At 48.3% G+C, this 12,794-nt stretch overlaps 1 protein-coding gene across 1 annotated transcript in view; it reads right to left on the bottom strand.

Moving 5' to 3' along the window:
• LOC120949684 (uncharacterized) overlaps positions 1-4,833 on the bottom strand; it is a 37,530-nt gene extending 32,697 nt beyond the window's left edge. The window contains exon 1 of the mRNA XM_040367119.2: positions 2,723-4,833. Coding sequence (XP_040223053.2) covers positions 2,723-3,975 — 1,253 coding nt within the window. The 5' untranslated portion in view covers positions 3,976-4,833. The remainder of the gene's footprint in view (positions 1-2,722) is intronic.
• Positions 4,834-12,794: the final 7,961 nt, after the last annotated feature.

Here is a 12,794-nt window from a genome sequence, read left to right as displayed (position 1 = left end):
ATCGTATGTATATACGTGTTTGTGTGTGTTTATGCGCGCAAAACGCTTCCATAAAGGGAAAGAGAAGGCCTGAAGAGATCGATTGGATCGGATGCTTTGGGCCGTGAAAGTAAAAGTTGTTTGCTTTTGGGCACATTCGTCTGCCTTGCCCTGAGTGCATTGAGCGCTGGGCAAGCTCGCGGAGGGTTCCTCGCTTGCTGTACGGTTTACCCCCTCCCCCCTCCGTGAGCGAGATTTCGATCCGATTGGGGAGTGAATTGTTTTCCGATTGGATGGGATGGTGTTTCTTCTGCCGCTTTGTTGCTGCCTGTCGTACATTATTGAGTGTGCCCGCAAGGGATGAACGATGGCAATTATCGGTCCGACTCTCGACACCGGGTAGAAGCTGCCCTTGACAGAACGTTCACAGGGGCAGGAGTGTGGGATGGGTGAGATTAACGATGGCAGCACAGGAACACAACCATTACAGGGTGGTCCGCTTGGTGGTCAATCGTTTCAGCATATCGTTTGGGGCTGCGATTTTCACACCAAATCGCCCGATCGGAAGTGGCCGCCAAAATTCGTTGGAATTTGTGCTAGCCGGTAGATACGTGTGTGAGTGTGCTCAGGGCAAGCAAAGGGCTTTACGTGCGTGGGATGTTCAGAATGGAACTTAAACAGACTTAACAGACTTAAAGAAGCAATTCGAATGGGATGATTATTTATTCACAAGATTGATGGTTGAAATTTGAACAAAACCAGTTCAACGATTGTTGTTCATCTTTACTTTTTATGATAGAGTTATTTTTAATTTTAAAAAATGATACAGCTTTTCAAAAGCTACAAAAAAGAGGTAAATCTTTTCATAATGTGTAATAAAATGTTTACTAATATCTACTGTGCCGTACATTATCCGTAAGATAATATAAACATTAAAGTGTGTAACAAGCACAAATACATACAAATTACACTGCACGGTACGGTTCATAGTTTAACCTTTACAGAAAGCAAATCAACATATTTGCTACCACTTCAACAGACTTCGATTGGCATTTTCATTAGCAAAACCGAAAGCAAAACAACAACAACAACAACAAAAGCACTAAACATGAGAAGCATCGCAACGTACGACTCTTCCCAAAATGTCATCAGCAAATAGACACACGCACGCACACACGCACGCAAGCACTCAGGGAATAGTCACGATGGCCTAATGTTGGTTCCCGCATATACGGACTTCAGATGACAGGTTCGTCGCTTGATGTCACCGTGGAATCTTTCGTACCGTATCGATTTGCGTACAACGCTCTGCGGACGCACTACGACGGTTTAAGCGATGGCGGACGGCAGCGCACAAGTGGTCACGTTTGCATAGATCAAAGGCAAAGAGTGCCATGCGCGCGGCAATAGCAAAAACGCAAACCATGCCTGTTACGCCGGTTTGTGAACATAATTTACGGTTTTATTGACCAACGACGTGCCATAAGCATTTGGTAAAAAAAAAACTAAAGAGAACGATGCGAGGGAGCAATCGCTTTCGCAGCGCTTCATGTAGCCTGGTGGATTGCTTAAGAGCAGTGTGATGAGACTTAGAACGAGTAGTGTGGTTTCTAGCAATAGGATTCGAAGATGAGTGAATTATCGACCTTCCCCCGGGTTGAAATGCAAGTCGCGCGAATGACGGCTAATGAACAGATAATGGGTATTTTTATGGCTTAGGTCGCTATTTGGCTTAAAATTGCCACCATGGAGGATGAGCCTATTGACAACCGCTTGACAATTGCGCGCACTCCAAAAGTGACAACAGGACGGTACATCGAGCTGCCGCGTTCAGCTATGAACAGGAACACAATAGAACGGATCGTTCGTTTTATGAAGGCGAGTTGCTAAGTGAACGATAAGTGTTTAGCTGTTTTCTGTGAAGATGCTATTTAAGGCGACCGAGAAACATCCGTTTGACGTAGCGCACTCAGTGGACAGAGACTACCAAGAATATCAATAATGCAAGCCTTATTGTTCAGCTTGTGTGTGTGTGTGTTGTGTGTGCAGTAAGGTCTAGAGTCAATTCAGGACACTTATACATCATTAAAAAAGCACTGAAAATGGGGTTATAATTCGATTCGTCCGATAAAGTGAAAGAGATTGAAAGCAGTTTGCCCTTGTGCGCCGTGCTAATCACACACTCACGACTGCACCGGGAGATGGGGCACGGCAAACAAACAGAAATCCCTTGCTGCAAGCAAACGGCTCCTGTTTCACATGTTAGATACTGTACGCCAGCGCTTTATCAACGCGCTTTATCGCGGCTCACTTAGCTGGCGGCTCACGAAATTTGGGTTAGGTGGTGTACGCGCACAGCATAAGCAGAGGCCACAGGCATACAGGTTGGAACTTTTCCGGCCATCGGAGGCCACTTTTTAGCGTGTAATTTGTGTGTGTGGTCGACAGTGCACTAAAAATAGGGTTAAAAAGCAACCGAATCGGCTACACTCGCGGCGGACTAGCCCTAGTTCCGTACGTGGCTGCTGAAATCAGATCGCAAACGAGCGCGCGAGCGAGTTTGTTTGTATGCATCCCATGCATGCCGTGCTCGAAACGAAATGGAATGAAACCGGCAATGTCAAGTGCGTGTGCGACTTAGGGGCGCAATGTGTGCGCTCCCCCCTCCCCTCTCCCAGTCGTGCGAGCGTGGACCCAGAGCGGTATGAGAACTTTGTGCGGAACTTTCCGCCGGGGCGCTTACCTTCGCGTTTGTCTGGGTATCGATTGAGTCCAGCAAACTGGAACATGATTGAAATGTTGATAATTCCGGACCGCCGAGCCGGCCGCAGGACCGACGCCCGACATCGCGACGGATCCGGTTGCGCCCGGCTGCGGGTGGGACGGCGCGATCGAGGACGGTGCGATCGAGGAGGCCGCCGCAGCAGCAGCAGCAGCGGTGGACTGATTCAGCCCAGAACCCATCCCGGCCGCGCCTAATCCGTACTGGGGTGGTAATGAGTATAAATTGTTGCGATTGCTGCCACCGCTGCCGACCGCGCCGCCGCCCGATGCAACCGAGGTCGGTATGTAGCTGAGATGGTGGTGCCCATGGTGCAGGCCGGAGTGTTGCTGCAGCTGCTGCTGGTGCTGCGTCTGGTGATGGTGATGATGCAAGGGATGATGATGGTGATGATGGGACAGCGGATGCAGCGGATGATGCGGGAGGGGTTGCTGCTGTTGCTGGTGCAGATGATGGTAGTGGCCGGTCATTGGCGCCGGTGCGTGACAATATTTGTAGATGTTGTTCGTCGAAAGCGATGCCAGCCGGTACTGGTTCAGCGAGGCGGGTGGCTGATGGTGCCGCGGATCGACGGTGACGCGTACGAACCGCCCAGCCAGGACGTCGTGCCCCGTCTGGGTGCCGGGCGGCCCTACACTAACCGGGCCCGACGCCAGATCGAGGTGCAGGTTCGCCGTGCTGCCCGGATCGAGACTAAGATTGTACAGGCTGCTGGGGCCGTGGTGGGCGGAGGCACCGCCCGCCCGGTTCACACTGTCAACCGATGCGGAACGCTTCTGGTAGTAGTAGGAACCGATTGGGGGCGGTGGCGCACGCGTCTTTATTCGCCGGTACCGTATCTGCTGTCCACCGGTGGCGGTGTTCGGCTTCGGCAGTCCGGTCGGCGGCCGGCCGAGGGTCGTTTTCTCGAGCTTGGTGCGAAGTTCCTTTTCGATTTCACCCTCCAGGCAGAGGATACTTTCTGGGCCACTGTCCTTCGAGCCGGCCGAGCCCTGCGAGTCCTGCGTGGTGGTGGGCGAGGTTCGCCGTGCGATCTGCGTGTGCTGCACCCCATCGCGATCGGTACGCTGCAGCACATCGAAGGCCGGTGTCGTTTGCGCCGTCGCTAGTTCCGAGTCGGTCGAGATGCGGTCCGGGTCGCTCTCGAAGCCTTCGTCCAGCGAGCGCGTCGGACTCAGGATCGGTTTCGAGCGGACCTCGGTCTTGGAGTCCATGGTGATGCCGCTGCGATCCCGGGGATGCGCTGAACGTACACGGTATGTAACTTTTCGAACGTGGAGCTAGAAATGGATCACTCGCGGCTGCCCGTGTCACCACCGGAACTTGACATGATCATCGTTAAATTTAGGTTTAGACGCGCACACACACAAGACAAATAACAGGACGACACTGCAGACGCTCACACGTTCACACCGTTCACAATATCGTCACTATGTGTGGCAAAAAATGAGATTTCACTGTTTGCTGCTAAATTTTTGAAAGCTTCCGCGATCAATCCGCTATCATGAAAGCACTAGGGCGCACTTCTGCACAAACGACACAGTTTCGAAACGTTAGCCAAATCTGAACTGAACTTTGCGCTGAACAGCACGCAACACACTCACTCCCCTACACTAGCATGCATTCTTCAGCGCTCGTTTGCGTGATACGCACGGGCCAACACCATGGGAGCCCAATTTGCACATATTTGATTGCGCCGTCACTTTCCTAAACGCATCACTTTCACACAGCGTCTGGTGCGAGAGAAGAGTGAACAAAAAAAAAACTACAACAAACACACAAACCGAACGCGAATCAGCCGCGGAAGGCGAAGGTAAGTTCGTTCCCGCGTGGAGAGCACGAGATTCGTTTGCGAAACGTCGAAACGACGGCGAAAAATCACGTACAGGCGTAGTGCCGACTGTAGCCACGACCGCCGAGGCACACCTGAAGGCTGCTGGAAGAAAACTAGCTGGCGCGTGAATCCACTTGACGCAGTGCTGCGATCCGTTGCTGCGCTTCGCGGTTTCCCCCCTTCCCTGCCGAGAGAGCGTAACGCCGAACGGGTTATCCGGATGCTCCGAGAGCGCCGAGAGCGTTTGGGTTTTAGGAGAGACTTCCACCGAGCGTGTATCGCGAGGTTTTGGAATTTTTCAATTGGAGAAAGGGCAGTACTCAATCCAGCTTGGATGGTTGTCAATAGAGAGATACCGAGAGAAAGATATTGAGAGAGAGAGAGAGAGAGAGAGAGAGAGAGAGAGAAAGGTAAGCGGGAGAGAAGAGAAAAGGTTACATTACAGGCGGAAAAGAATGTTTATCACGTAGGGCAAAACCAATGGAGGGTTATGCAGGGGGGAAACGAAGTGGGGTGTGATCGCGATGTTAGGCACAGATAGAAAGCAGTCGGTTGAAAACCAGAAAGCTAAAGTGTAAAAAAACCCGGGAGATAAGTATGAATGGGCATCCATGGGCTCGCACGGGACCTATCGATGCGATCGTTCGGGCCTGAAAGGGCATGAATGGGTCGTACGAAGAATAGGAGATCCTGGTGGAATGTTGCCGATCAGTCGGAGTATTATGAAATACATTTTCTTTTAGACAACAGCCGAGGGTAAAAAAAGTTCTGATTGCCTTGAATGAAACCTTTTTAAATACTATTTTGACTTTGCTTACTTTTTACTTAATTTGATCTGTTTGTTATGTTGCATATTCTTTTGTTCTTGGTAGTTTTTGATGTTAGTTTTTTTACATTACATAATTTTATTTTATAATATTTTAACAACCGTGGTAATCTGTGTTTATTAAACAATGTTCTTGCTATCATACTGTCAATTATTTATTTCTTTTTTGGATATACCATGTTTGTAATTCATGAATTTATTTATTTATTTATTTATGTTTTGTTTTTCTAAGTATTGTATGTTACATTATTTCTCAGAGTTTTGTTTACAGCTTCACTGCTTGTATTTTAACTATTCGTTAATTAATTAACTGCTTAGCCATAATTTTAAATAAAAGCAATTATGAAAATGATATGGATTAAATCTACTAGACAAAAGTTTCTACGAAACTCGTAACAAATTAAGCTATTTTGCTCAACTAAACTGAATTCCTTCGGCTACTTTTAGATAGCTGAGCATGGATTTGTTATTGTAGCGACACCATTCGATAGCTACGACTGATCGTCAGTCCTAACAGTAAGGGTGTAGTGTTCGGATGAGCTAGATTTTCGCGCAACCGGATCCTAATCAATGATGCAGCATCGACGAGACGCTCGAGTGAGCCATGGTGAGCATTGAAACAAGGAAAAAGCCACACTCACCGTTTCCAAATTTGAATATTCATACGGGTGCGGGTGCGGTTCAAAAAACGGCCGCTGCAAACCGGGGACCTGAGTTGATTCTGTTTGACATTGGGTGACATTTCAGACGGGCGTTGCAGATACAGCCGGGTTGGCAGGGAGCAAGACCTTGAATTAAATCACCCCGCTCTCTCCCCTTGTGCTGGTATCATGAGGAGGATGTGTTGCGCATTTTCGGTGCACAAACACCGAAAGGAAATAACATTTAAATACTAAGCATACGCCACACCGTGAGCGGAACTTTGGTACAAATGTACGGCGATTCCTTGAAAACATCAAAATAGAACACACACAAAAAAAGACAGAAACAAACAAGAAATTGAAAATCATTCCACCCTTTGGTGTGCGCTTTCGGGCGATGATGACTTTCCATTAACCATGTGTGTGTGTGTGTGTCCCATCACAACCGACACGATCGATCGCAGGTGAGGTTTTAAAGTGCGAGGAAATTGATTTTTTCGCCCCACTCACTACGGGACATTCGGGGGTGTCGCGCTCCAGCGCCGACAGAGGGTGTTGAAGCGACACGTGGGAAAAGTGAAAAGACAAATTGAAAAAAAGATCGTCCACCACGGAAATGGGCGTTGGCGGGAATGGTTCCTTTTTGGAAAGGAAAAGTGATTGAAAATTGAAAGTGCATCTTACTGGCTGGCTGGCTGGATGTATCAAGCGTTCTCGTGGCGGTGAAGGAAATCGGATGTCGTTTCAGATGAGTCAGAGTTTCTGCTCTCGTGGCTTTGATGCTAGAATTTATGATACACACAAATCCACCACAATCACAGCATCACTTTCACCGCGTACGATTGGTTGGTTGGGCTTAATTTTATGATAGGAGGTCGAATTTTTCCTACCTTCAGCTCATAACAACAAACTCAACCCGTACCGGAGGAAAAGTGAAAAACTTTTCACTCACTAATCACCGAAAATGTGCGTCTGGTGACCCTGAGAGCCCGGGCTGCCTGGCAGTGGGTCTAATTTTTCGCTGGTTCTAATTAAAAGCCCTCTCTTGGGCGTGAAATTCAATAAAGTATCTGTTAGTGGCTACAGTTTCTCTTTCGTTCAAGTTAAAGCTTTACAGCAGTGTTGTATCTCTTTTGCGTGAGCGAATGATGATAACCTCAAATTGAAAATTGAACCAGCTGAACCACTGGGAAACTCTCCGTACTGACCAATGTTATTTTTTGGAAGATACATTTGTTACCAGTGGCTCAGAGCAAAGGAGGGGGCAAATTGTTTGATTTCCATCGAATTTTCTCACACTAAATATTCCCCTCCCTCCTGGCGCCGCGCGATCGTGTGCCGTCCCAGCCAGCTGGCCAGCCGGCAGTCGGCTGGACAATCAATTAGGCAAGCTGTTTACAGAGCCCTGTGGTTGTCGTTAATAAATCATGCAAACAATATGATAGCTTCGTGCGGAGGGGGCTACAACTTTCTTCTTCCGTTTGGTTCGCTCCCCTGTCTGCGTGCCTAAAGTGGGGTTTACTTTTCTATTACCGACTGTGCCGTGGGAGGGGGAAGGGGGGGCAATGCATTTCCCAGCCCAGCAGTGCGCATGCATTCCACGATGGATAATTGAATTCTGAACTCCCCCCTTGGTGTATGCATGTTTGTCGCCGAGGACAGCGGGACGCGTCAGTGTGCTTATTGCACTTCCCTGCTGCTGCGGTATGCTCTATGCGGCAAGGCGAGCGATCGATCGTGCATCAATAACGGTTAACCGGAGGCTTTGTGATGTGCAAGAGACACCTGTTCCGTCGGCGATTTGTGCGGAATTTGCGACACATCAAACGCAATCAAACTCTCGCTTTCAGCGTAACGGCAGGATGCATCCACTAAGATTGTGCAAGTTTACCTCCCCCTCCCCCCTTTCAGACGAAATCCCAAAGTCCCGAAAGAGAAAAGGATAGACGAAGCCGGTCGGTGAGCGAGACACCCGGCCGTGTGCTATCAGCGTGGCGCGCGTTTGCCGCGATGAGTAATGAGGGAAACGACTTTTAATGGCATACGTTCGGACGTTTTTGCGTCGGCCACGATCGGCGAAACTTTCTTCGTGTATATGCTGGGAGTTTTGCTTTTTGTTTGTGTGTTGTGCTTCTCCCGTCCATCCGTGATCCTCGTTTTGCGAGTTCGTCTTCAAATTTCGCCACTCCGCACGATCGTGGCGAGCGGCGGGATGAAATGTCAAGCCGATCTTCATAAACACAAAACACGACGCGGTTGGGTTCAGGTGGCCCTATGGTGGCCAAGGGTTTCGGTAGGAAGTGACATTTACCGAATGATGCCTGCGGGGCAAGTGTATGGAGGAGGAACGGAAACGAGATGAGTCCTGGCGGAAGCACGATAGGAAGCACGGCGCCGGGTCGTTGCAATGGGTTTGGAGTTGGGACGCAGCATGGCATACAGATGTGTTTCCTTTTTTATTGTTAACCATGAGGCACGTTTCATTGACGAACCCGTCTGCCCCGTAACCTATGCGATGGAAGGTTAAGATTTTATTTCTAAATTCCAGCGCGATGGCTGGCTTCAATTATGGTTCCGATCCTCGGTCGGTGCGATGCACTTTCTCCCAAAATCAAAGCTGCTTAAGCAACTTTCGTTAAGATGTATGTTTAAACATGCAGAAACGCGCCGCTTTATTTTAAACTCAATACTCCCTGTCAATGATATTGTTTAGAAGGAGCTTCTCAAACTCAGTTCGTTAATGTATGGCAGCCAAAAGATAAACACCGACCTAGGGGTGGCTTATGAATGTTTCATGCTGGAAAGAAGCGTCACAGCGCATCTGCGAGACCGAGGACGGAGCTGTTTTCAGAAACGTTCCCGCCACATTTACCGATCAGCAAACAATAGTTGGAAAGTAGCAAAGCATTGGGATGGATTGAATTAAGTCAAACGTGTGGACAGGCGGGTATGGCAAACGGTTTCACCTGCGTTCTGTCAACAGTATGGCTGCGTCTGGGAAGGCTTTCGAATGATGAAAGTGTCGATGTGGAGATTTGAAACTGTTCTTCGCCTAGCTCGGCAAACGTTACAGAATGACAAAAGGCACATGGTAAGCGATTCAGCCCTTTGCCCCGGGCCTTGAATGCTGTTTGCAACCAGTCGCGCTTATCGTTTCGCGCTTATTAAGCAGCAGTTGATAACAGTTTCGTGATTACAGAGCAAAATACATGCTGCGGGGCTGCGTTCAGGAAGTCCGTAAATGGAAAGAATCGGTCTGCTACTAGCCGGTTTTGTTTTCTGCTCGTTCTGCTGCATATTGGCCTTGCCTGTGCTGCTCCCCATCTCACCAACTGGATTGCATCGTGACGGAGCATATCAGGCAAACGCAAACACAATGTCCTTGAAGGCGTATGCGTGGTGATCAACCTTTCTGCAGAACGAGCGACTAGTTGAACTTGTCCTGGGACATGCACATTGGGAGCACAGTTTGTTGTTGGTGCTGGTGCTATTTGTTCTGCGTTCGCTGCAATGTCCTGGAGCGCTCGGGGGCCATGTCGAGTGGCACCCAGTGCGTTGTGTTGCTGCCTCGTTTGGAACTCACGAAAAAGTGGTCCAGTAAGTGGTTCAGGCGAGAATCAACGCCACATAAATGAAGAGCTGCGAGGCCACTGGTTGGTTCGAGAATGTAACGTTCCCCAACCAGGTACCAAGACAGATGATTATCGATGATCGTTGACGCACGACCGATAAGTAGTGAGGGAATAAATGTTAATAATAGAAATTAATTAACCGTGCAAAAAGAAGCTCAGACGCATAAATTAACTTGCCGCAGACTTTCGTAGACAACGAGCTAAACAAGGAGTAATTGATATTATTATTAGCTGTTAGCAACAAATGCATCAGCATCGCATCCTACATTACGATAAAGGGGTTCATTGGGAGAGTACTATATCGCTATGCTGAAGAGATGTCTGACGAAAAAACTGGTTATTAAAGTATCGAGATTTTCAAAAGCTTAATGTACATTATCCATGGTATTAATATGTATATTAAAGCTTAGATTCTGGATTGTGATAAATATGACTCTAATAATACACAATACTATATTTCAAACTTGAAAAACTATACACTATTAAGACTCTGGAAACCTAGGAAACTAAGAAGATATGGATTATCTTTTATAACAAAGCTCCTTTAAACGTGTGTGTTTAAACAACTCACATTCCTTCCTTCGACCGCTTACTGTGTATCCACTATTCCATCCAGCTTCAAGCTCACGATAACATGATATGTTTTTAGCACTCCCTCCGTACGGTGCTTACGGTGCTAACGGGCCGCTTTGGTAGTTGCTAAATGGGCCATAACTCTCCGCCTGATGGCCATTAGCCCTCGTTCGTACCTTCCGCGGTGGGCGATCAGCGAACCCGCCCCACTAGCTGCACCCTTTCCCCTAAAAGGTTTTGGGACATATTTAGTCACAACAAATTATTAGCCGATATGTGTGGCTGAGATGAGTTTCCGTGATAGCTATCACAGCTAGCCCTATGCGCCCTCGCACCATCGCACCCCTCAACGGTGCTTGTTCTGGGGGGGCCACATTACCGAGAACCTTTGCGCAAACTGCCGCGGTGAAGTGAAATTTTGTGTCCGCCGGCTGTGTGTCGGTGTGCCACAAAGCAAGACCGGGTGGGTTTCTTCCGGCCGACCGTTTGGGTGGCTTTTGGAGAAGAATTTGCCTTTCGGCTGGCGAGGCGGAAGTAGAATCCAAAGAATGGCAACCAACCAACCAAGATGAAAGAGGTTTTCGTCGGAGAAACGGTGACTTGGTGGGAGGATGAAAACCGACCCCGGGTGGACACTGGACAAAGCAATAAACCAAAAGCTAAGTGAAGCTAATGGGACCCAATTAAGGGGTTTCGGAGCGGAGCTTTCGAAGCGGATCATCATCAGCCGTACGACAGTGGTCTGTGACTTCGGATGAAGCGATCATTCCGGACATTCTGGGCAGCCGCCTGCGCTCAGTAGGCCTGTAGAACATGGTTTTGCTTTATATTTGATCACTGTGATGCTGCGCAGGGGACTGCCGATGGGTTTCGTTGTGGTTGCTGTTATGCCTAAAAACAAAAAAAAAAAAAACAAAACATGGCCCAATCCTAACGGGATCAATCTAGGGATGATCCGCAATGAGCGCTAGAGGTCAACGTAGCGAACGGGAAAATGTCGAAAGTAATCGCCCGACTTGTGAGCGGACTCGGTTCGTGGCAGAGCAGGCAGAGCAGCATGGCCTGGACATCATGGGTGGTGGCACTCGCAGTCGGCAGGGGCAAACATTCCTTAGATCAATTTCCATGTTCATGTTTGCCATTTCAGCTCCCATCTAACCCGATATCTATACCCTTTGCGCATCAGTTGAAAGCCACCGTGCCACAGTGTGTCTTTGTCCTAAAGGGTCTCGATCTGCGTTCGCGGCTGAGAGTGATCGAAATTCGATTCGAGTGATTAGTGACAGCGAAGGTTGATGGGGGTTGTAACGATACACGACCTACCGTAAGGTTGACACCGCAATGGATGGATCGGTTCGGTTATGGGCTTTCAGGTGGCGCTGTGCTTGATTGTTTCGTCAGCCGTAACATTACGGATGCGCCCTCCTCTCCTTGAAGTGTCAGGTGACGGCTGGGCCTGGTGACGACAATGGCAGGGTGTCTGTTCCCCCCCCCCCCCCCCGCTTGCGATTGCGGTAGTTTACATACCGGTGATCAGTGGATGACCTATCGTTTCACTTTCATTTCGCAGCCAAGACGCTCGGCCGATTGCTTCACGTCTGTTGATAGTGTAACAAAGCAACACAATTATTCGTGTGAGACAGTAAAAGCTGTATTAAGAACGCTAGAAATAGCGAACAATTGAAGTGAGTTAAATGATTGGGTACAGTTTTGGTATCTTTTAAGGTTGTATACCAATACCATTTAAACGAAATAATAGGAATCAAAACATTGGTCCTTCGAACCGGATTCAATACAAACGTTCGTGTTGAGTCGGTGCAGCAAACAGTCAACTAGCGAAACATAATTTAAATTATAGCTTTTTCCATTAACTTAAACAGCTATTACAGGCATTCGTTGAAAACACTTGTACAGTTTAAATGTTGCTCCATCGTTAGCTTACCGTGTAGGATAAAGGACAACCTTAAAAAGCCCCGCTCAATAGTACTAGCTAAGCGGGAAAGATAATTCAAATAAATTTCGCCCATGATAATGCCACACTAATACACTTTTGGTTCGCTGGCCGTAGTAATGATGCGGCAGCGAGACGAGAGAGGGTCGTAATATATTCTACCGGTGCGTTTTTGTTCCTCCTAGAACGAGCACACCATCGCAGCACCGGGTGGCAATGGATGAAAAGAGGCGCAAAACGACTAGGCCGCAGCCTAATGATGGGCAGCAGCAGGGCAAAGAAATGGGCATATGTAGGTAGAACGGTACCGATTGCGGTACACCGGTATGGTGCAAGCGATAAGCGGGCGCGAATAAAAAACACAAAAAAGGATAGCTTATCTTACTACCAAGTGCTTAGACGAAGTGCTGAGACATTGCCAGCGACGGAAGCCCGGTACTAAACTGCAACCGAAACGGTGCACTTTTAGTGTGTGTGTGTTGGCGTCGGGCAGCTGGTGGTGGTACTATGATGCGCCGATGCTATTAAAAGTGAAAATTGGCAAAGGTGAGATTTTCTTTCGTTTTTTTGTTATTC

Source organism: Anopheles coluzzii, chromosome 2 (assembly GCF_943734685.1).
Source record: "Anopheles coluzzii chromosome 2, AcolN3, whole genome shotgun sequence".
In the NCBI taxonomy this organism is placed as follows: Eukaryota; Metazoa; Arthropoda; class Insecta; order Diptera; family Culicidae; genus Anopheles; species Anopheles coluzzii.
This window is presented reverse-complemented; position numbering and strand designations above follow the sequence as displayed.